Source organism: Pyrus communis, chromosome 5 (assembly GCF_041283825.1).
Source record: "Pyrus communis isolate YQ-2024b chromosome 5, ASM4128382v1, whole genome shotgun sequence".
Lineage (NCBI taxonomy): Eukaryota > Viridiplantae > Streptophyta > Magnoliopsida > Rosales > Rosaceae > Pyrus > Pyrus communis.
In genome coordinates, this window is record NC_142569.1 from 35,116,892 (window position 1) to 35,140,568 (window position 23,677).

At 39.4% G+C, this 23,677-nt stretch overlaps 2 protein-coding genes and 1 long non-coding RNA gene across 4 annotated transcripts; 1 reads left to right on the plus strand and 2 right to left on the minus strand.

Moving 5' to 3' along the window:
• Nucleotides 1–3,522: 3,522 nt before the first annotated feature.
• LOC137725780 (vacuolar protein sorting-associated protein 9A) lies at nt 3,523–8,213 on the plus strand. Its single transcript, XM_088695131.1, is given in 7 exon segments — nt 3,523–3,847; nt 3,929–4,076; nt 4,314–4,484; nt 5,499–5,678; nt 6,056–6,245; nt 6,248–6,358; nt 7,887–8,213. Coding segments are annotated over 7 exon segments (1,146 nt in total). The 5' UTR covers nt 3,523–3,734; the 3' UTR covers nt 8,120–8,213.
• Nucleotides 8,188–11,262, minus strand: LOC137725779 (PHD finger protein At1g33420). Of its 2 annotated transcripts, none has more exons than XM_068464564.2 (4): nt 10,479–11,262; nt 10,031–10,361; nt 9,301–9,915; nt 8,188–9,210 (listed from the first exon to the last, which is right to left on the minus strand). In XM_068464564.2, the coding sequence occupies exons 1-4, from the start codon at nt 10,795–10,797 to the stop codon at nt 8,478–8,480; spliced, it is 1,998 nt and encodes a 665-aa protein (XP_068320665.2). In that variant the 5' UTR covers nt 10,798–11,262; the 3' UTR covers nt 8,188–8,477. The 2 variants fall into 2 exon arrangements, with proteins under 2 accessions (XP_068320665.2, XP_088551256.1); XM_088695130.1 differs by having other exon boundaries at nt 10,031–10,408; nt 10,479–11,238.
• Nucleotides 11,263–11,552: 290 nt separating this feature from the next.
• Nucleotides 11,553–14,662, minus strand: LOC148697226 (uncharacterized). Its single transcript, XR_015963213.1, has 3 exons — nt 14,181–14,662; nt 13,423–13,481; nt 11,553–11,752 (listed from the first exon to the last, which is right to left on the minus strand). It is a non-coding gene; the product is annotated as an uncharacterized LOC148697226 (long non-coding RNA).
• Nucleotides 14,663–23,677: the final 9,015 nt, after the last annotated feature.

Genomic DNA, 23,677 nt, shown 5'->3' on the forward strand with positions numbered 1-23,677 from the left:
GGAAGATGCTAGTGGTCTGGTTGTGTTTTTGCAAATCGAATGGGATCCCCACAATGGGGGCTTGGCCGAACTAAAAAAAAATAAAAAAATTGAGGCCAGTTTTGGAGTTCGTGCCCCTGAAAGCCTGCTTGAAAATGGGGAATTTGTTTTAATATCTCCGTGGTTTCTCAGTAGTTCTCAGCCATATGTTTTTCTTGGTCATTCAGCAGAGTTGTGAGTTTTAAAGCCATCTAGCCGAAGTTGAGGAAATTTTTGATGTGCGTTGACAAGTAATTTCCTTGACCATTCGGCTTATGAGCTGAAGCTCAAGGAAACTGAGGGGCAATGTTTATACTCAAATTTACACCATTGGCCCGCGCAATCAAGGTCGTTGATTGAGTATAGCTTTCAGTCGTCGAATGAAAAAGTGAAGATAATTTTGTTATTATTCAAGGATAATATTATGATTTTTATCATAGTAATTATCTTGAAAATATCCTTAAAGTGTACAGAGTTGTCATACGCATAAAGTTCCATGCAAACTATATATGTGATCTGGTAGTAAACAACACAGTTCGAGTTGGCACTCTTATCACGTGGCATGGCTGGGATGTGGGTCATGATAGGCTTTAGCCTACAAATAGGATAAGGAAATGGTGATGTGATGTGGTAGAAGGTTAGCTTGCATGCATGAATAAAGATTATAAAGTGATGGTGGGACCGAATATCTTTGGCATCCTGCCAAGAATCTTGTTAAATGGCATCACATGAAAGAATTGAAAATAAAAATTGGATTGCATGCACATGGCCACAAACTAAGCCAAATGGCGTGATGGTAATCCGTGGGGTTAGTAAAGGATATTCTTAGGAATATTGTTGGCAGCTTTCGTACTAATTGCAATGAGGTCGTCAAACATCCATTTGCCTATAAATACAAGACTTGGTGCAACGGAAGAAGCCCTCTCCAAATTCAACACACAACTGCCCTACGTAAACCTCTCAAACATCTTGAGATTTTTTATTTTCTTTTTTCGCCAACACACCTTCAGTTTGGATAAACAGCACTGTGAAGGCAACCGGCGAACATCTTCAGTTTGGATAAAAAACATTGTTGCCGTAGAATCAGTTGTTCTCGGAGCACCTTCAGTTTGGATAAACAGCATTGCGTCGGGGCCGATTGGTTACCTATCCAAGTCTCGGTCGAGAAGGGTTTCCGATCCTTATTGGCAGATGTCATCTTATTAGCTTTCTCGGCGAAGTAAGGTGTTACAATTTACTACATTCGGCACATTAAACGCCAAGTGATTTTATGATTGGATACTCACAAGTGAGTTTCAAAGTTCGGCATTCTGACGGCCGAACCTGTCACATCTCAGGCTCGACTCCGCCATAACACGATATTATAAGCTTTTGGCCCCAACCACGCCCTCATGAGCAACTTCCGAGGGGGTCACCCATCATGGGAATGCTCTCGTACGAACTCGCTTAACTTCGGAGTTCTGATGGAATCCGAAACCAGTGAGCTCTCAAAAGACCTCGTGTAAGGTAGATATAGGAATATACATATAAGGCTCACTCCCCTGGGCGATGTGGGATTTTACAATCCATCCGCCTTAGGAGCTCGACGTCCGTGTCGGCACACCACAACCAGGGTTAGGCTCTGATACCAAATTTTCACATCCCAGCTCGAGCCCTCACCACATCCCGTGCTCGACTCCGCCATAGCACGATATTGTCAGCTTTGGTCCCCGACCATGCCTACACTGTTTTGTTTTTGGGAACTCGTGAGCAACTTCCGAGGGGGTCACCCATCATGAGAATGCTCTTGCACGAATTCGCTTAACTTCGGAGTTTCGATGGAATCCGAAGCCAGTGAGCTCCCAAAATGCCTCATGCAAGGTAAATATGGGAATATACATATAAGGTTCACTCCCCTGGGCGATGTGGGATCTTACAAAACCACATTTACCATCAAGACATGCATCTCTTTTGAGTACCTGTGTCCGTATAATTTGGAGCCAGTTCGACTTGCTTATACTCTTACGAATATAATCCCCGTGACTGAACCCGGTGTCGACGATTCGTGAACTTCGCAGAACTAGTAGCCTTGTCTTTAGGCTCGAGAACCTGAAGGCCGAGATGTGTTTTTTCCTCGGTCGCAATTGCAAGATTAAGAAGTCAGTAGTGCGTTCAACACAACATCAACAAATTTTACTCCTCGGCCAAGCTCGGTCGACGAGTTGGCACACCTCGCATCAACCGAAAGACGTAGTTAGCTCATTAGTTACTCGGCCTGTGCGCCACGTAGGCTTTGTAATTTTTAGGGTCAATAACACCAACATGCAGACACTGGATTGGTGTTAAAGACATTTTCCGCTAACTTAAGGGTACTATGGATTTGGGCATGTTCTATCCCCACAAATCCTCGAATGATGCTGCACCTCCCTTATCTCGAGTCGATCCTAGCCTTGTTGGTTATGCCAACACATGATACTTATTTGATCCACACAAGGCGCGCTCTCAAACAGGTTATGTCTTTACCGTTGGAGGCACCGCAATCTTTTAGAGGTCAACTAAATAGACCTTAGTTGCCACTTCGTATAACCATGCTAAAATTCTTGCCTTACATGAAGCAACTCGGGAATGCTTTTGGCTGAGAGTAGTTATGGGCCATATTCGAAGCTCCTGTGATCTTTACCCCGTTGTTGATGTCCCGATGACGATTTATGAAGACAACGTAGCATGCATCGAACAACTCAAGAAGGGTTACATCAAATGAGACAATACCAAGTACATTGCGCCAAAGTTCTTCTTCTCACATCCACAACAAGAGCATCAGAAGATTGAAGTCACGCAAATCCATTCACAAGACAATGTGGCTGACCTCTTCAACAAATCACTACCTAAGGCGACGTTTCATAAGCATAGGTATGCGTAAACTTTCTGAGTTGTAACATTGCTAGTTCTATTTGGAATTGTGAGACTTGCTTCCTTATGCAAGTTCCTACCTTATTGAGAATAGCATGTTCCCACAATTAGTGCCAACGAGTTGACTTCCTCAACTTCTACATGATGCCAAATCTACTTGAGTATTTACACACTCAAGTGGAAGTGTTGTAAACTTCTAGTTTAAGTATGATTCTGTAAATCCTAGATTAAATTTGATTCTAGTTATTCTTTCATATATGGACTGATATTCTTTGGGGAAGAAGGGTTTTATATTCACACATCCCAAATTACTTCTCCCACACCCTTTTAATTTTTTAATATTTTCTACACACCACTAACACTTGATAGAGAAATATTAAAAAATTAAAAGAGTGTGGGAGAAGTAATTTGAGATTTGAATATAATCTCGCTTACTATAAATAAAGATACTGCATAAAAAAAATAACACACATTCCTCTACACAACTTTACAAACACATCTCTCTGTATTTTCTCTATATGCCACCGCCCCCTTCCCCTGTCAGTCTCACAGATCAGTTAGCGAAAGAAACCGAAAGAAAAGGTAGTATTTAACATTTAACCGCAAGTAAAACCTAACATTCTTCCTAGTTCTCAATTCTCTCTCCTTCAACGGTGGTTGGTCGTATCAACCGCTAATCTAATACGCTGGTAAAGACTATGCTGCTCCTCCTCCTTGTTCTTCTTTTGTTCAAATTCTCGAGACAGAGAGTGATGGCGGCAGCGGCGGTGGTTTTTTTGGCGGCAGTGCTCCTCTGAAACTGAATTTGTCCATTGCCAAAAGAGAGAATGGAGGGATCCTCGTCCTCTTCATCCTCATCCTCCTCATCCGCTATTTTCTACGACTTTCTCGATCGAATGCGAGACCCTGCTTCCCTCGATCTCGTCCGATCTATCAAAAGGTACTGCCTGAAACTTAAACCCTAATCAATGGAATCGAATCGAATCACCAGTTAAATTGTTTGGTTTTATATTTGTTTCAGTTTTATCGTTTCCTTGTCGTTTTACGCGGCCAACCCTGAAAGTGATGGCAAAAAGGTTCAGGAATTCTACGCAAAGATGGAAGATATTATTAGGGATCATCCTTTGTGGGCAGGTGCCACTGATGAGGAATTCAATTGTGCAATGGAGGTACTGTAACTCGCTCCTTGTTTGTTTCAATTCAAACACGGTGGACGAATTTGGTTCAGTCTATATTGGTCTTCTTAAGAATTTCAAAATTCGCTTCACCCAATAAACAGTTTCTCCTTACATCGCATCCCTTTTGGTTAACAAATTAAGGGAAGACAATGTAGAATGTACAACCAAATTATCTTTTTAACATGTGGAATATTGAGTTTGGAGTGTGTCTGCCTATGGCTACTGCAGGGTTTGGAGAAATATGTCATGACAAAGTTGTTTTCCCGGACCTTTGCTTCTTCACCCGAGGATGCAAAGATTGACCTTGAAACCTCGCACAAAATACACTTGCTGCAGACCTTCTTGAAGCCTGAGCATCTGGATATTCCAGTAGTTCTGCGCAACGAAGCTTCAGGGATGGTGTGTGTGCTGCATTTGCACTGATTGTTGGAACTGCTGGCACTGCATTCCTTCTTAGTGCTTATTTAGTTCCATTTAGTTATGCTAATACAATGTTCTGTATATTGTTTGTCATTTTAGATTTAGTATTCATAGTTACAAGGTTATTCTATTATCTCTGTTTTACCAAGCGCTGTAGTAGAGGTCATTATATTAATTTGAAGGTCATGACTTCCAGCTAAATACTTGGTTGTTCTTAAATAAGTAAATCAACCATAAAAGACATGTCAATTAGGCTCACATTTTCACTTTTATCTCAATGATTATATTTCCTTGGAATACTGAATCAGGTTTAGTTTCGAAATTTTCGTTCCCAGCTCAGGACTGAATGTATTCATCATGTATTTTGAATTTGAGTGATTGTGACTTCAGCAGACACATTTTCTTAGGATTAGTAGTCCTCAATTGCAATTCATTTTCCAGCAGAGCTGCTCTAATTCTTTATTAATTATGTGCACCAAACAACAGCCTTGTTGCCCTGCCTGATACACAACGAAACTAACATATGAAAGAATGTGCATAGCATCAGACTTGAAAACTCAAGCTAAATACGTGTATATATACATATGCAGTCACACTTTTTAAATCCTAACAGTGCCTTTTGATTTCAGCCATTTCCGATATTGATAATAAAAGGAATTTCTGCTTCTGCTCTTTCCTTTTAGTTTTCCTTTGGAGGTGAATGTGTGGTTTGAGAGATAATAAATAATCTGAACAGAAATTCCTTGGTAGGAATTATTGCAGAGAATATTGGATAGTATCCTTCTCCCCTTGAATGGATTGGTTTTATGAAGATGAATGGTCATCCAGAGAACTAGATTGTTCAAGATCTTTTATAACTGCATTACTCAGCTTCTCTATTTTCCTTTTATTATCAATTTAGAGTTGTAAATTGTTTTTATTTGATATAAAAATGTTGTACTTATTCCTTGTAAGAACCAAGGACTAGCCACAAATTCTCTCTTTTCTACTCAGCTTGCAGAAAAAGAATTGAGGAAAATCAATGCCTTCAAAGCCCCTAGTGAAAAGCTTCTGTGTATTATGAATTGTTGCAAGGTCATTAACAATCTGTTGCTGAATGCATCAATGTCAGAGAATCATGTATTAGCAGGAGCTGATGACTTCCTTCCTGTCCTTATATATGTCATGATCAAGGTTCCCTTGGTAATAAGCCATTCTGTCAATCGTGCCAGTTTTAATTTTTCAGATTTTAACAGTGTGAGGTCACATCGTACATGCCTAAAGATATTTGGTTTTATTACCTCATTTGTTTGGTCCTGGAGTGTGTTAAATGTTAATTTTTTTTCCTTACTATTGATTGCCTTGTCAGCATCATCAGAGTGTTTTAGTTGGTCATAACTTGTCAATTGGTGTTCATAGACGTTTTGTGTTATCTAAGTAAGATATTTTATTTGATGCTAGTTTTTGATCAATCATTTTCATGTTTTATAAGAAGTGCTGTGTTAGCTGTAAAGCTTGATTTCCATATGCTACATCACTATTTACTAACTCTTTCAGCTTTGCACTAACAGGTCAATCCTCCACAGTTGCATTCCAACCTCAAATTTATTCAGTTATATCGAAGGCAGACAAAACTTGTGTCGGAACCGGCTTATTACTTCACCAATCTTGTCTCGGCCAAAACATTTATTTTTGAGTTAAATGCTAAATCTATTTCTATTGATGAAATTGAATTTGAAAAGAGTATGCAAGCTGCAAGATTGACAATAATGCTACAGAAAAGGGCACCACGCACACTTTGGAAGAAATGACAACCTCACAAGGTCAGACAGATCCTGGTTCATCAGCGGCATCACATTATAAAGGAAGAAGCGGTAAGGTTCAAACTATAACTCATTTTCCTAACCCTATGTTTGGATGAGGAACTTTCAAAGTCTTGAGGAACTTTTAAAGTCTCAAGGAACTTGAGACTCAATTGTTAAAAATGCATGAGAAGAAGCACTACCAATTAACTGCTAGAGCAATACAAAGCTACTACTAAACCACTACAAATGCACTACAAAGACGCTAAACAAAAGACTTCCAAATGACACCTTTCAAGGAGTCATTTGAAAGTTGTCTCAAATGTATTGCATTTAGTCATTTTGAAGTCTCTATTTAAATTCCTAAACAATTTGCCCTTAGATCCATGGAACTTTAAAGTTCCTCATCCAAACGCACCATAAATGTTACATTTTCGTCAGTCCTTAATTTTGAGGTGTTTGCATTAATCAACACTGCCTGATAACTTTAAGGCCTCGTTTTGGATTGGACTGGGTTGGTTTGCATAATTCACTAGATTCTATGTATGTTGAAGCAAGAAAATGAATATCAACTTGAAAATCTTGTCCAAGTTGAAGTTAGAAGATGGATTAGTTATGTAGGGAACTAATCCATTCCAATCCTACCAAGCTAGAAGGGAAGAGTTACGTTCATGAGGCATGACTAATCAATGATCTACCTTCGTTGCATAAAGTATGTAATTGAATGAGGATATCTATTTCAACTTGTGATTCATTCACAACCTTGATTCCTTATCTTGGTAATCCAATATTAGTTTGGCTTTGTTTGCTGCATTGGATTGGATTGGGTTAGATGAATTTCAATGTATAACGGTGTGCAAACAACAAAATAATATATCACTTGCCACTGGCGGAGCCAGTTAAAACCTAGGAGGGTCATATGACCCTGACCCTTCTCACAATTTGGAAATGTTGTATTTATATGTGCTATATTCATGTAGCTTGGCTTTTATAGTTATAGTTTGGCCTTCCTCACAAATGTAATTTGCTCATAGTTGAGGGTCCAATACATAATTTCATAATATCATTCTTTGCCTCTTAATCAAATAAAAGATATTAAATTTCTTGTCCTCATACTCATATCCAGTTACTTTTATTCGAATTTGCACCAAAATGCATAGGCATGATTGCTTTCTGCCATTGTTGGAAAGCATCATTTGCTATAATGTTAATTAATTAAATGATAACGATACCAAGGCTGGAAACTTGGGAGTATTTTTATGCTAATTAAGTTGATACTTGTGATCTTTTCTGAAGCAAGTTTCATTTATAAGGTCAATTTATCATAATTTGATTTGACCCTCCTTGACAGAATTTCTGACTTCGTCACTGCCGCATGCTTTATTTTTGCTTTTGTATGCTCGAATAATTGGAGCTTTGGACCGTATATTTTTAGTTTGGTGTCATATTCCAATCCATAAATCCATACGTAACAGATAAATGCATCCACCATTGTGAAAATATGTTTATCCGTTGAGTTTATATACTTTGTTATTTTGTTTCTGCTAGTTACCCTTCCAGACTCTCGACCATGATTTAAACATTCTGCTGAAAACTACAGGTTCATCAAATTACCCTTGTGTGGACAAAGAGGCTGGAGATTTGACAGTTGGAGACGTCGAAAGACTGCTAAGCGCGTATAAGGAAGTGGTTACCAAGTACACGAGCCTCTGTGCGGCTGTTGGAAACCTTTCTTTTTCAAGGATTGAACCCCATGCCACTGGTTTAGAAGCCAGAAATGTAGTGTTGACAGAGTCGGAGGAAACAGATAAGAATTCTGATCAAAGAGGTTGAAGGGGCAACTTTCAAGATCAGTTACCTTTTTCAAAATCACGACAAACAAAGTTTTGCAAGGCACACAATGAATAAATAGCCTTTTCTTTCTCCATTCAGCTATTTACAGAGAAATTTTCTCAATAAAAGGTTCACGATGAGGCAAGTTCACAAGGAACTGCCATGCAAGGAACTGCTAAGACGACAAAAAACCTGCCCCCATCCAAAAACTCGCGAATGTTAACTGTACAGAAGGTTACAATTACAAATCAACCAACACCGAATGCCATGTTCACGTCAGATGCCACGCTGGGACCGTCAGTTGCTTTGCTCCGCAAGCCGAGTTGGAGAAACACTCTTGCTAACTCCCTTGGCTTGTTCATGGGTGTTTTGGGCTTTCTTGGCTCACGCATCTCATGCAAACAAACTTTGCAGGCATCTCATCAGAGCTATGAATCCCGGCACACCTGGTGTGCTGCCAAACACCACATGTATCACAAGCCAACATCCTCTCCCCGTCGTCATCCTTGGCCCCACATGTGCAATCAACGGTCCAGCTTTCAATTCCTCTCTCCATCCGGAAACGGTTCAGCCCATGTTTAGCAAGGCATCTCCCTTTCAATGGAATTGAGCCACATGATCCAAGCAGAAGTTTTACTGTAAATGAATCCTTTATGGAGCCATATCCAAGCAATTCCTCTACTTCAAACCACTTAAACATGGCATATACTTCCTGAAATGCTGTGGTGGCTTCCCTTTTAAGGTCAGCGACTGTCGCACTCAAGGGCAAGACAATGAGTTCCGGAGGCAGGACAAAATCATCTTTGGACTCGTCTGAAAGCGCTACATGACACCAGAGGTGAATCCCAAAGGAGCTTTCCTCTGCCATTTTGTAAGGCTTATAGTCCTTCACGAATTGCTTGCAATCAAGAAGCTTAGTTGCTGCATCGATAATGCGTTCCCTCATCACTTGGGGTGTATAACTTAGCATGGTGTCAGGGTGGAGAATGGAATCATATAAAAATTTGAGGTCACAAAGGATTTGCTCTTCTGATGGAAAATTCAAATCCGACTCAGATCCATCAACATTTTGAACACTTGATGACTCAAGCCTGTTACCATAATTAATGTCAGGACAACACTCAAAGAATGTATTAAGTTGACAAAAGCAACTGAACCAAACAATGATGGTCTCTAATTACCTGTATTCTACGTCAACTGAAGCAGGACTAAATCGGGCCTTAACTACCATACCATTGGGTGCCAACTTCCCTCCTAGGTGTTTAAGGCAGTAATCAAGAAGCTCCAGAGAGGAATTCTTGTACAATGCACCCCTGAGAGCTCGTTTTGACACCCAGCTAACCCCACCAGTACCAACTGCTGCAAGCAGCAGCTTGATCATAGCTTGCTGCACATGTTCGACATCATTGACCGTCCATGCACATAAAGCATTGGAAGGGTACAGCTGCTCGGGTTTCTTGTTAGATGATGTATGCACACGGGCTCTATGGATGAGACTCAACATAAACGTAAAAAGATCCTTGATTGTTAGGAGTTGGATATTGGATAAAGATTGGTAAAAGGCAATAACAGACTGGAGGCGAGTCCGGGGTTTCCTTGGTTGGAATAGAAAAGGGTCAAGAGGCAAGCTGGACAGGGTATCCACTGCCTTTTGGTAAAAATGTTGGGTGAGAGCATAGCTCCCAGCACCAAATTCATAACCCCAATTGCCATACCAAGAACGGCCGCTGGTGACAGCGTGCAGCATTCGGTACTCCATCCCGTACTTCTTTGACAGATCCATCACACTTACCTTCCTGTCGAATGTAATTCCAAATTCAACACAAGTAATGCAATTCAGTTTCCCATTGATCTCCAAATCAAACGTAATTTGCAGAATAATATAACAAAGTAAAGGAAAGAATTAAGGACCTGACGGAGAGGGCTAGACATAGCCTATCCCAAAAGTCCAAAATATGACGGCCAGAGAGAATGGCGGAGCCGCCTTGTCTACCGTTGAGGGTGAGAAGGTGGGCGAAGCCATTGGAGTGAATGACGGCGTGGAGGAGGTGGGTGTTGTCATGAAGCTGAATATACGCCCACTCTTCCACAGCATCCATTTCCGCCGTCGTGGTGGTGGCACTAATAGAGTTGCACCACTTGCTGCCGCCGCTGCTCTGCATCTGTTCATTCTCACCGCTCTCAGCCCCTCTTCTTATTATGAAGTGGTACCGCTTCTTGCACACCGGATGCCCGCTCCAACCTTCGTGTTTGTATTTTTGCCAAACCAACGTTAAGTAAAACATTATCCTAAACATAATTATTAATTAATAAATTAATCAATAACAGAGAGAGAACGAGAGTGGGTGAGTGGACTCACCAACGACTCGGCACTGGTCGCAGTAGACGGATCGTCTGGAGCGGGTGACGTCCTCCTCCACCACGTCCAAGGGAAGCACGGCGGTCGGGTCGCCCGGATGCCCGAGCCGGAGCGAGATCTGCGACGTCACCAGGGAAGGGAACAGCGAGGAGGATGGACACGTGACATGCGCGTGGCGTATGAGGAAGCGGCGAACGCTGTCGCGGAAGGGCAGGGGCTCGACCTCGTGGTTTTGGGGGAAGGGGAAGGTGAAAAAGTCGGGGAGATCGGCGGTGACCCTCCTCCTGGCGCGCTTGGAAGGTCTGTCGTTGATGACCATGGTAGATCTGGCTTCGTAGTTTGGTTTTTTGTTTGTTTGTTTAATTTTGTGAGTGATTTGGTGTTTGGTGCCTTAAAATTCGAAAACCTTGTTCACAGAGTTCCACACACAGAGATTCACAGATTCAAATAAACATCTTTAATAAAAAATAAAAAATTATATTAACAAGATTGGAGGTAGGAGGTAGGAGGTAGGAGGCGAGGCGAGGCGAGACGAGACGAATCGAATCGAATCGAATCGAGGCAAGTCGCACTAGTATTTTTAAGAATTTAGATTAAATTAAAACAAGAGCAGAAGAGCAACTGAATTCTGAATCTTGGATGTTTGATTTGACTGGGTCGCTTCCTTTGCTTTTTACTTTTATTTATATTAAATAAAAGAAAATAATCTTAAATTTTAGAATTGGTAAGGTTTCGAAAGGCGGTTCCTGATTTTTCTTTTGTTTTCTGTTTCTTTTTCCATCCCCACTTTTCTACATTTCTGCTTTTCTATCTTCTCATTCTTGTGCTGATCGCACTCTTATTTTTACTTATTTATTTATTAATTTTATTGAACTCATTAGAAAAAACAAAATGAAAGTGTTAATGGTATTATTTTTATTAAATTAGGATTAAATGAGAAAATATTTTCTATAATTATTAATTTTTTTTGTCAAATGATAAATGACACACCCCGACCCAGAAAGTCCACTTGGACCCTGAATCGAGCTGTGCTGGCCGACACCTGGAAGGTGACGAAGCCATAAAATGTGATAGTGTATAAAAAGTGAATAAATTTGAATCTAAAAGTGTCTAAGTACCAGAGTGCGCTACGAGTGGGAGCGAACCCATTTCACACGCGATGTCAGAGCATAAGTAAGGTACAGTAGTATGGGTAAGAATCATACCCTAAAAAATATCCATTAATACTAAGATTCACCACAGATTGTTGTCGATACAAACTCAGCAGCTAAAACCTGGAGGGCACCAAACAGAAGGTGTGAGTAAGCAATAAAACCAAGCTTCCCAAAGTTATTACCTCTCTAAAAGTAATGCCCTAATGTAAAACCCGTATCGTTTTCCATAAGACAGTACAACATATATACATATATCCAAACCATACTCAGAAATGACCAAAACCACGGTTTGCCATTAACTCCACCATACATTAATAAGTAGGCCAAATTAACTAAATCAATACAAAGTGATATATCAGTCAGAGTCATCTAAAATGACATGTACAACTTATCCGTATCTCATCAATCATGGCTAGCATATAAGCCGGAGTCACCTCTAGTGACCTGTACGACTTATCCATATCTCATCAATCCTGGCTAGCATATAAGTCGGAGTCACCTCTAGTGACCTGTACGACTTATCCATATCTCATCAATCCTGGCTAGCATATAAGTCGGAGTCACCTATAGTGACCTGTACGACTTATCCATATTTCATCAATCCTGGCTAGCATATAAGTCGGAGTCACCTATAGTGACCTGTACGACTTATCCATATCTCATCAATCCTGGCTAGCATATAAGTCGGAGTCACCTATAGTGACCTGTACGACTTATCCATATCTCATCAATCCTGGCTAGCATATAAGTCGGAGTCACCTATAGTGACCTGTACGACTTATCCATATCTCATCAATCTTGGCTAGCATATAAGTCGGAGTCACCTATAGTGACCTGTACGACTTATCCATATCTCATCAATCCTGGCTAGCATATAGCTCAATAAGTATACCTGCACACGAGTCGGAACCACCTAAAGTGGTCTGTACGACAGGACTGTGTGTAAATAAATAAGCTCAAGTGCTACGATCACGTGAAGACTGGGCGAATAATCGCGGGTCACCTACGAGTCGGAACCACCTAAAGTGGTCTGTACGACAAGACTGTGCACCTACCTTGAATTCAAGGTGAGCATAAGGTGCGGGAGGTGAACATCACGTGAAGGACTGTGCCCTGGCCACGGGCGGGAGCACTAACACCGGGGTGCAGGTTTATGAGCTCTCAATGCATCTCAATATAACATGTGCAACACATGGCAACCAGTACGACAGTATCGAAGTTGCCTAACACATAACTGTAGTCATGCTATAACGCAATCGATTCAACTAGTACCATAACCTCACCTGAACTTACCTGGGTGTCCTGAGTTCACCTTTGCACTTGAAAGCATTCCCAATAATTATATGCAAGTAATATACATATTGATATACTATGATGCAAACTAATACTCAACCATGTCGTAGCATGTTCAATTATAAACAATACAGTGAGAAGTGTACAATCAATAACGCATTACTCCCAAACTACTTATTTTCAGGGATAATTATCCATGACGACCCAATTAACACTAATTTAGCTAACTAATTCATAAAACTAAAACTTGCCTTTACCAATTTCCTTCGCCTTACTCAATTTCCCAAGCAAGGCTTTGGTCTCAAATATTTTATGGCTGCATCTAACGTCTCGTTAGACTGCCTACGTACCCTAAATAGGGATCAAGCCATTCGTAGTTCATATCGTACTTCAAGCATTCACAATAATTAAATATGAAAGTAATATACCTAATCAATTTAAAAGTGTCGATAGAAGTCTCAATAATATGTACGATAAAAAGGAAAAGATCCACTTACTTGGAGTCCACGCTATGATTCTCTAGCGCACACATCGAGGCGTCCTGAATGATTGGTCCCTGTGACCAATTATCAAATCACATCTCAGAACTCTTATCCGAAGAGTACGTAATTCACATAAAACACAACCTCAACGACATTCTAAAATAGTTTGATACCCATTGACCACAAGTCAACCGTCGATCAAAGATCGATGGTAGGGTTTACAACCCTGTATAACTTGACCCGGAAGATCCGCATATCAGATTTCCAATCCGCAACTCCCAACGATCCACAATATGTTTCAAGAATAACATACTAAAATTTCATTACGATCCAACGGTCAGATCTCCGCCAATTGCCTAAAACAAGTGGCCATGAACATTTATTTTACTAACTTACAAATCCAATTCAGGAAGATCCGTAAGTCGGATTCCCGATCTGTAAATTCCTATAATCTTTAAATATTACGTATTATAATATATCCCATTTTGGTGATGATCCAACGGTCGGATCATCGATTCACATTTTTATCAAGTAACGTATCGTAACGAATTTAGGTTCCAACTATCAACCTACGTCATTCAAATGACAAAACTGAATTCAAGACATTTGACATAGCCTAAAAATAGCATTGGCGGCCCACTGGCCACGCGCCGCCGCACGCGCCGCCGCGGGTGGCGGTCGGCCGCCCCGACTCGCCGGAAAATCCAACTATTTCCAAAAATTCTCAAACTTTACAGAAATGAAGATCTCAGTGAGTGGAGCAACGTTTATACCTGCCACGAAGTCCAAAAGTGGACGGAAGATGGTCAATTTTGCCCACGAAGCCGGCGGATGCCTAAAACTTCCCGACGTCGATTCGTCGTCTACGGTAGTCCAACGGGGTCAAGGTTGGTTGGGTTTTGCTCCTGGGATGATGGGCTACAAAGCCCAAGTGGTGGCATCGGCCATTGCTTTGCCGATTTGCCGGAAAATCGAAAAGGGTGGCCGGAGCACCATTGATTTTCGTCAACTTTCGTGGCCTCAAACCGCCTCATACCATGGTCAATCAAGGTGGTTCTTGGGTGGGTTTTGTAGAGGGGAATGAGAGCTTCAAGATGGAGGTGGTGGCATCGAAAAACTCCACCGGAGTTGGCCGGAATCGGCCTTGGAAGATGGTCTCGTGGTGGCGCGGGTATGGGTGCACGGGAAGCTCTCTTCCTTTTTTTTTTTTTTTTTTTTTTTTTTTTTTTTCCTCCCTCCGTTACTGATTTTGGGCTTCCCCCACAAAGTTGGGGTTTAATTTAAATACACATTAAACCTTGAATAACCAATTTCGAACGTCCGTAACTATACCGTTATAATCCGGACGCGCAAACGGTTTTCGCCTATACGTTCGTACCAAAGAGTACTACGAGGATATGCTTAAAGAATAAGTCTCACACCTCTCAAGTCGATGGTCAACGGAAGTCAAAATCCTTGCCTCTAGGGCAATTTAGTAAATTCACGCTTTTAAAATAAAATAAAAACGTAAAATTCGGAACGGGTTGTCACAATAAATTTTTATTAGATTAGATGTTAGATTATCCTCACTGACGAAGTTCTAACTCACGGCGTCATGCAAAATCTCAATGTATTTTCATCATTGTAAGAACAACTCCAGCGTTAGAGCCCTCCCCCCAGGCTATGCACTATTCAATCCACCTTATGAACAGTAAATGCCCTTAATGAACAGTAATAGCTCTGGCAATAGCATTTGCATCTCCACCGTTACACTTCAATAGCCCTGACAAGCAATAGGCAATAAAATATTAGTATTTTTTTTATTTATAAAATAATACAAAATAATTTTAATTGTAATTTCGGATAAGATCTTTAATCGTTCTCGTTGCGCCACGTGTCATTATCCGAAGTATTATTAAATAATACAAAATAATTTTATTTGTAATTTCGGATAAGATTTTTAATCGTTGTCGTTGCGCCACTTGTCATAAAATCCGAAAAAACAATATTTGGGGATGGATTTCCGATAAATTTTTTAATCGTACTCGTTATGTCACGTGTCGTTATCCGAAAATACAATTATTGGTGATGGATTTCTGATAAGATTATTAACCAATCACGTTGCGCCACGTGTCATAATCTGTTTACAATATTTGAGGATAGATTTCCATCAGATTTTTAACGAATGATGGCATGCCACGTGGCATTATGTACAACCTAATCCTTTCTGAATCCTCTATATAATCCACCATCCATCCTCACAAATCTCACACCAATTTTCTCAAGATCTCTATCATTATTCATAGTTTCTGCTTTCTTCTTCACAAATTTCTGTATCATTATTCATAGTTTCTGCTTCTTTCTTACAATGTCTTCTTCTTCCTCAAGGATGATGTAGGAACTCGATTAGGAAGAGGAAGAATTGTTTAACCAATCAGAAGGAATGTTCAATCACCAGGGGGCAAAAAATGAGAGGGAAGAGGATGATGAGCGTAAAATGAGAGATGACGAAGTAAGAATAGGCAGAGATTCACATTCCCGTCGAGTCATCCAAGCTGTGGCTCAGATCTGCAGGCCCAGCCGTTCCAGAAACCTTGATAGAAGCAGGCAACGACGAGGTATGGAACTCTTGGACGATTATTTTGTCCCTAATAGTGCATTCCCTGATACGTACTTTAGACGTCGTTTTAGAATGGAACGACATTTGTTCAACAAAATCATGATTGCTGTTTGCAACCATGAAAGAAGGATGTTTTTGGTGTTATGGGTCTCCTTCCTCAGCAAAAAATTACTGCTGCCTTGCGGATGCTTGCATATGGAGCATCTGCAGACCAAGTGGATGAGATAACGAGGATGGGGAAATCAACCATTCTTGAGTCCCTGATGAGGTTTTGCGGAGCAATCGAATCTATCTACACCGCTGAGTACCTCCGCAAACCTACAAACATGGACTTGGAACGGCTGCTGAAGAAGGGCGAGATGCGTGGTTTTCCTGGGATGATTGGAAGCATTGATTGTATGCACTGGACGTGGAAAAACTGTCCAAGTGCATGGCAAGGCGCTTATGGGGACAGAAAAGGAGCAAAAAGTATCATTCTGGAGGCGGTGGCATCTTTTGATACATGGATTTGGCACGCCTTTTCGGGGTTCCGGGAGCTCAAAATGACATCAACGTCCTTGCCCAATCCCCAGTGTTCAACGATGTCCTGCAAAGAAAGGCACCAAAAGTCACGTATGAGGTCAACGGACGTATATACGACGGGCCATACTACCTAGCTGACGACATTTACCTGCGATGGTCAACATTTGTTAAAATAGTGCCATGTCCGCGAAGTGCAAAGGAAAAACACTTTGCAAGTTGTCAAGAGGGGTGCAGGAAGGATGTGGAGCATTGTTTCAGTATCCTCCAAGCTCGCTGGGCGATCGTCAAGGGTGCTGCCAGATTGTTTGATGCAGAGTCGCTTCGATCCATCATGATGACGTGCATCATTCTTCACAACATGATTGTGGAAGATGAGTACGATTATGAAGCCGTTGATGAATATGAGCCAAACACGATGAACAATTCAAGAACACGTATATATTGTGCTCATGACGCCACCGATGAGCCCGTGCAACATGAGCCATTATAAAGGGATGGACGTTACAATGAAAAGCTCATTCAACGATATATTGCATTTCAAATGCTAGACATGCACAATGCCCGGCAAATTGACTTGATAGAGCACCAGTAGGCATTGAAACAAGCTGAAGATAATTAAGTTCATTTAGTGTGTTTTTTTGAATCTGGTATGTTTATGTTATTTTATTTGGTGTGTTTTATTATTTGGTATGTTTATGTAATTTTTTTAGTGAGTTTTTTATTATTTGGTATGTTTATGTAATTTTATTTGGTGTGTTTTATTATTCGGTATGCTTATGTAATTTTATTTGGTGTGTTTTTGTCATTTCAATAAATATTCTCTTAGTATAAATAACTTACGAAATTCATTTGAATAAATATTCAATAAATTGGAAACAACAAGACCTAGACCTATATTCAATAAATAATAAATTACAACCCAAAGTGATTGGAAAATTATGGGCTCCGATTACAAAAACTACTTTATTCATCATCACTTAACCAATTTGTGGTGCTAAGATGATCTTCTCTTGTGGTGCTAGGACCATCTTGGCTTGCTCTCGCTTCTCTTGCACGCCTCCTTTGCACCACGTCCGCTTTCTCTGACTTCCAAAAAAATTTAGAATTTGGAGACTTCCCTTCTAAAGGCATGTTCATAATGTCACGATCTCGTTGAGCCCGTCTTTCTTCTCTAACATGTTCCCTTTCTTGCCTAAGTAGCTCTCTTTCTCTCTCATTAGCTTGAAATTCTCTCTCAATAGCTGCAGCTTTTGCGTCCTCTCTAGCTTATCAGCCTCATATTTCGCCAGTTCCCTCGCCAAAGTCAATTCACCTTGGCAATTAAGTTCTTCCATGAACTTTGCATAATCATTCTTGGAAGCACTCATTTTTCTCTTTGAAGCCTTCTTACCTTGAGGCCTAATTGGATAACAGGTCGAACCCGACGCTTGTTCAGGAAGGGGCGTTTCGGGCACTTCTTCTACATCATCTTCATGAACATGCGAGACATGATCGGCTGTAGAGTGTAGAGGGGTACTGTTCATGAAAACTTCTGGACCGACTGGCACAACTCTAAATTTAGGACAATCTTTGACAATATTCCAACATTCCCGCCGGTTGAATGATTTATTTTTGCTTTTGGTTTTGGCAGCGTACCAAGCTTGTGCTTGAAGTTCCTACACAATGCGGGAGAAGAAATAATTATAATGAAAATAAGTAACAAATAAATAATACAAACAAATAATTATAATGTAAGTAGGTAACAAATAAATAATACAAACAAATTATTATAATGTAAATTTGGGTATCAAATAAATAATATATTGTTACCTGATCCGAGTAATTTTCCCCACTTCGAATTTATAGAAAAATTATAGAAAAGTAAAAACAATTTTTTTTAAAAAAAATTTCAGATTTTTTTAAAAAAAATTTCAGATTTTTTTTTTTGAATTTTTTACAATTTTTTTTAAAATTTTTATTCAACTAATTAATCTCTGCCGTTGGATATTAAAAATTTTGAATTCCAACACTCCAGATTGTGCCACGTGTCACAACGGTAACTTTTCTTAATTTTAAAACTATTTTTTCTTTTATTTTTTTTATTTATAAAGCATATTAATATCCACCGTTGATCTCAGATCGAACGGTGGATATTAAATAAGAATTTTTTTTTGACCATTGAGATCGAATGGACCGTGGGAAGCCACGTGGCTTCCCAACGGTAACTGAAAAAACAAATTTTTTTCTGATTTTGTGTCAGCGACGCGCCCCCACGCGCGAGTGAGGTGCACGCGCCTGACAGAAAAAAAATTAAAAAAGGCCTGACGTCAGGTTGACGTCAGCACTGGCGTCACAGGGCCTCGGGCTCTTGGGTTGGCAATTCTCCACGGGCCCGGAGCTCGGGCCTCCACCTCCACTCGGGCTCTCCAACGCTGGGGCCGGTCCACAGGGCCTTGGGCCCCTTTTCTCTTGCTCGTCCCCCGAGCAACCAGCAATGCTGGGCTTGCTCTAATAAATCGCCACTTACCTACAATTATTCTTTTGATAACCTAACATTTTGAACATAATATTTTAGGAAAAATTTGGTAATGAGATGTAGACATCAAAGTAATTACACAACTCATATTAATGAAGTATATCGTGACAAATACAGAAATGCGAGCTTTTTTTCTCAACTTATAAGCTCTTGAATTATTTTTTATATTCTTCAAACAATCATAATAAAACTTCAAATTATGAATTATCCTAAAAAAAAAAAAAGCGCAGTGAGGGGAAATCCCGATCCTTTCTCTGTGCACCTGTACTATGTTGACTAAGTGCACGCAGACGAGACTACCCAAAGCCTCTAATGTGTCAGGTGTGCGTGCCTTTTACAAGTTGTGTTCTTTCTTCTTTTTTTTGTTTTTTAAGAGAATGTTAAGTAGAGTATCTAAAAGTAAAATTCTTCATATATTATGCGTTATTTTATATTTTTGACATAATTTTTATATTATAAAATATTGTATTAAAAATATAAAATAGCGAAAAGTCATATTTTAAAATAATCACTTTAGCATTTCTTTATCTGTAAACATTTGTAGTCATTGCACACAATCCCAATCCATTTTATATTTTTCTCCATTTGACCCTCTCTCTACTCTTTGAATTGTTTGTGAGGATCCTGGAGATTCTCCAATCACATCTGTTCGCCAAGTACTGTTTATATTTAATTTTAAATAAAAAGATTTACAATAATTTCTAATCACATGATATACGATGAACGAATGTGATTGGAGAATTCTCAGGATCCTCGAGAAAATCCTCACAAAGAGGATCTGAAGAGAATCCTCGTTCCTCTTAATCTTGTCTAATTCTATGTGAGTAGGCCTTGTTCTAGCATCCTATTATAATAAATAAATAAATTCTTCGATATAATAAGTAGAATCTGGATCCTCGTTAGACCCTTTTTGTGAGAATCGCGAGGATCCATGAATCATATTTGTTCATCGTACATCGTACGATCAGAAATCATTTTAAATATTTTTATTTAAAATTAAATATAAATAGTACCTGATAAAAATCGACCACACGATGTACGGATCCCCAAGATCCTCACCAAAAGGATCTGAAGAGGATCCTATTGGATAATAAGTAGTTCTTGGACGCAATGTGCTCCTAGCCTCCTGCCTGAAGAGACTTATCCTTAGAAGGGTGGTGCTATTCGCACTCATTTTTACCTCTAACACACATTTTGTTAATTTAAATTTTTTTATTTTCTTCAATTCATTCGATTTGACGGTCAATAAAAATGTGTGAAAGATAAAAAAAATGGGGTGTTTGGAAAGCACCACCCTACTTAAAATAATGACTTGAGTTTTTAAATTCCATAAACATAAAAAATAAAATAAGAAGCGATGAATAGATTATTTGGAAATTAGATATAACGACAATAAATAAACACAAAGAAAGGACCAAATACAACCTTTTACATTTATCAGATGCAGATTCAGATTGGAGTAATGGATAAGATGACGGTTGTTGCCTGTTGGTATTGTATTTGGCTGTAACATCATTTAAACTAAAATACATAGTCGACCATGAGTTTATTTATAATGGCGGGAGAGAGGGTTTCTTTGTGGATCTCAGCAGAGCAGCGCAGCGCAGAAATTTGAGAGGGAGCAAATGAAGTCATGACTGTGTACAAAATGACTAAAATGCACCTCTCTTAATCTCGATCAGTTGCTTTAGTTTTGGTCCAACACCACCCTTTATTCAAGGGGTTGTGGGTAGACCGGGATTGGTTTGTTTGTAGTGGCTTGGCACTCTGGCTGGGAAGAGGATCCTCTCTCAGAAATCTTAGGATTTTTACATTTTAGCCGTTTATCGTACATCGTGCAACTATTTGTATTTAATTTTAAATAAAAAAATCAAATAATTTTTTACCATATGATACACGATGAATGACTAAAATGTGATGATTCTTAAAATCTTCACGATTTAGAATAGGATCCAAATCCCTCTGGCTGAGGAGCGAGGGTCCCCGTTTCACCCACCAAAATTAAATAAATTAAAAGTTAAAAAAAAAATAAAAAAAGGGAGAAGAAAGTGTTGAATGTTTTCCTTTGTCGAATTAACAACCCCGGGGCCCGGTCCCCCACCCACCACCACCAGACTTCTTGTAAATAAGGCGCGTTGATGGATGGTGATGGACGGAAGATGATCCTCTTCGGATTAACTTTGTGGGATCCTAGGGATTTTCACATTCTAATCGTTTATTATATAATGTACGGTCAGTTTTTGTTAGATACTATTTGTGTTTAATTTTAAATAAAAAAATTAAATGATTTTTGATTGCACGATACACGATGAATGACTAAGATGCAGAGATCCTTAGGATCCCTACAAAGTGGATTTAGATGGAATCCAATTCCGTGATAGACAAGATTTATGGTAACGAGCATGATGATAATTAACACAGTGGTCGATTTACATTTCACAACTGCATCATGTATTTTTTCCAATACTGTAGAAACCTTAGCTTGTAATTTGACAAATATCACTTTAAGAAAAATGTATTAACGTGCCTCAAATTATTTTTTAAAGTATAATTTTATCGAAATCTTACGTGTGAAAACATTTTTGGTCACATTTGTTAATACAAAATAAATTGGGTTTTTTTGTGTTTATAAATTATTGAATTTAAAGTGTTTTTCAAAGTATAATTTTATTGAAATCTTACGTGTGAAAATAAATCATTTTTCTCATTTGAAGTTAGGGCACAGTTTTGGCATCGTCCTGGGCCTCAAAAACCTCGGGACCCATACTGTTAAGGATTTCATTTCAACTCTCCCTCTTTGTCTCTTTAAAATTATACATGAAATGAAATTATATTATATTATTCATATACTAAAACCCAAACTCAGGTGTACTGTTTATGGACAGTAAAATGGCAAAAAAGCCCTTCCCTGCTGGTGATTTTGAGGATTTTTTTATTTTTTTATTTTTTTTTATTTTTTTATTTTTTTCTGTTTTGAACATTGAATTTACAGTTTTGTCCTCCCTTGGTGCCTCCTACTAGTTTGCCTTGCTCTCCGACCTCTACTTCTCGCTCTGTCTTGCTTTCTTCCAAAAAACGATCAAGTCCAGTTATTCTTTCGCTCTTTTTGGTTCTCGGATTTTGCCGTCGTTTGCTCTCTCTCGCTGTCTTCTATGTCGATCTCAGTGGTTTTGCGACTTCATCATTTTCCTATGAGCTATTCGATTCTTGCATCTGCCAGTTGTTTTTCCAAATTTGTGGACTTGGTTTTATTCAATTTTAATTGTTAAAATCTGTTCCCTCTTTCTTTGTAGGTTTTTTTTGTTCAAAATCTTGAGGCTTTTGCTTTGCTGTCTTCGATTATCTGTTCGAATTGTTAATTTCTGCTGCTATTTGGTTGGGTTCGAAATATTTTTCTGCTCTTTTGATCTGTCCTTTACAAGAAATTGTTGTTTTTGCCTCTAGAGAATTATTAATTCGGACCTAGCAATTCATATTTCTGGGTAATCAAAACCTAATCATTTCACAAACCAAGTTTGGAATAAAAAAAATTTCTAAGGAAAAGAGATTAAAAATGGAAAACTTTGAAAATTATTAAAAAAAAAACCCCAATAATTTTGTTCAAGAAAAATATAAAGACATGAAAAAATCTTTACCTTCCAGAACATTGATGACACACCCCGACCGAGATCAGGGCGTGCTAGCCGTCACGCGAAGGTGATGTAACCATGTGCACAGTGCGGAAGCTAAGAATAATAAAAGTACAAATAAATAAAAACTAAGCTATACACCAAGTAGATAACATACAAGTGCAAGCGAAAGTGTGAAAACAATATTCAGAGGATGGAAGACCTAGAGCAGTCCGGGAGAAACAAACACTAAATAAACACACCCAGAGGTGGTCTTACTCTGGTGACAATCTGTCAGATATGCCGTGAATCCCTTGAGAGCCACCAAAAGAGCTATCCAAAATAGAACCTGGAAGGGCGCAAAACAGAAAGCGTGAGTAGGCAAAAACAAAGCTTTTCAAAATCATTTCAATAACAAAAGTTCTAACCCCTCGCCGTAAAACCTGTATAATTTCCCAGAAAATAAAATATACACATATATATAAAACATTCTCAAAAATATGCCATGACGAATGCCTCTAAATAAAATGCAAGTACTAAGGTAATGTCAATCAATGCCATATAATTTGTCAGCCGGAGTCACCTAATGTGACCTGTACTGCTGAATCTAAAGCTCAAATCCCCAACTCACTAACTATACTTGCACATAAGTCAGAACCACCTCAAGTGGTCTGTACGACAGGATTGAGTGTAAAATAAGTACGCTTAAGTGCTACGATCACGTGAAGACTGGGCGAATAATCACGGGTCACCTACAAGTCGAAACCACCTATAGTGGTATGTACGACAGGACTGTGCACCTAACTTGGATCCAAGATGAGCATGTGGTGCGAGAGGTGAACATCACGTGAAGGATTGTGCCCTACTCTGGGCGGGAGCACTAACACCGGGGGTGCAGGTTATGAGCTCTGTACGCATCTCACATCACTACTAATCACAATCATAAAACATAACTTACCTGGCACTTACCCGTGCGTCCGCAGCACCAAACATACATATATGCAACTACTAATGCATAATTAAATA

Excerpts from the sequence above, each read along its gene's own strand:
- LOC137725779 (XM_068464564.2), bottom strand. The coding sequence starts at position 10,797 with ATGGTCATCAACGACAGACCTTCCAAGCGCGCCAGGAGGAGGGTCACC. Across the intron at positions 10,362-10,478 it reads CGACCAGTGCCGAGTCGTTG|GTTGGAGCGGGCATCCGGTG; the intron begins GTGAGTCCACTC and ends ACAAACACGAAG. Across the intron at positions 9,211-9,300 it reads TCAGTTGACGTAGAATACAG|GCTTGAGTCATCAAGTGTTC; the intron begins GTAATTAGAGAC and ends TTATGGTAACAG.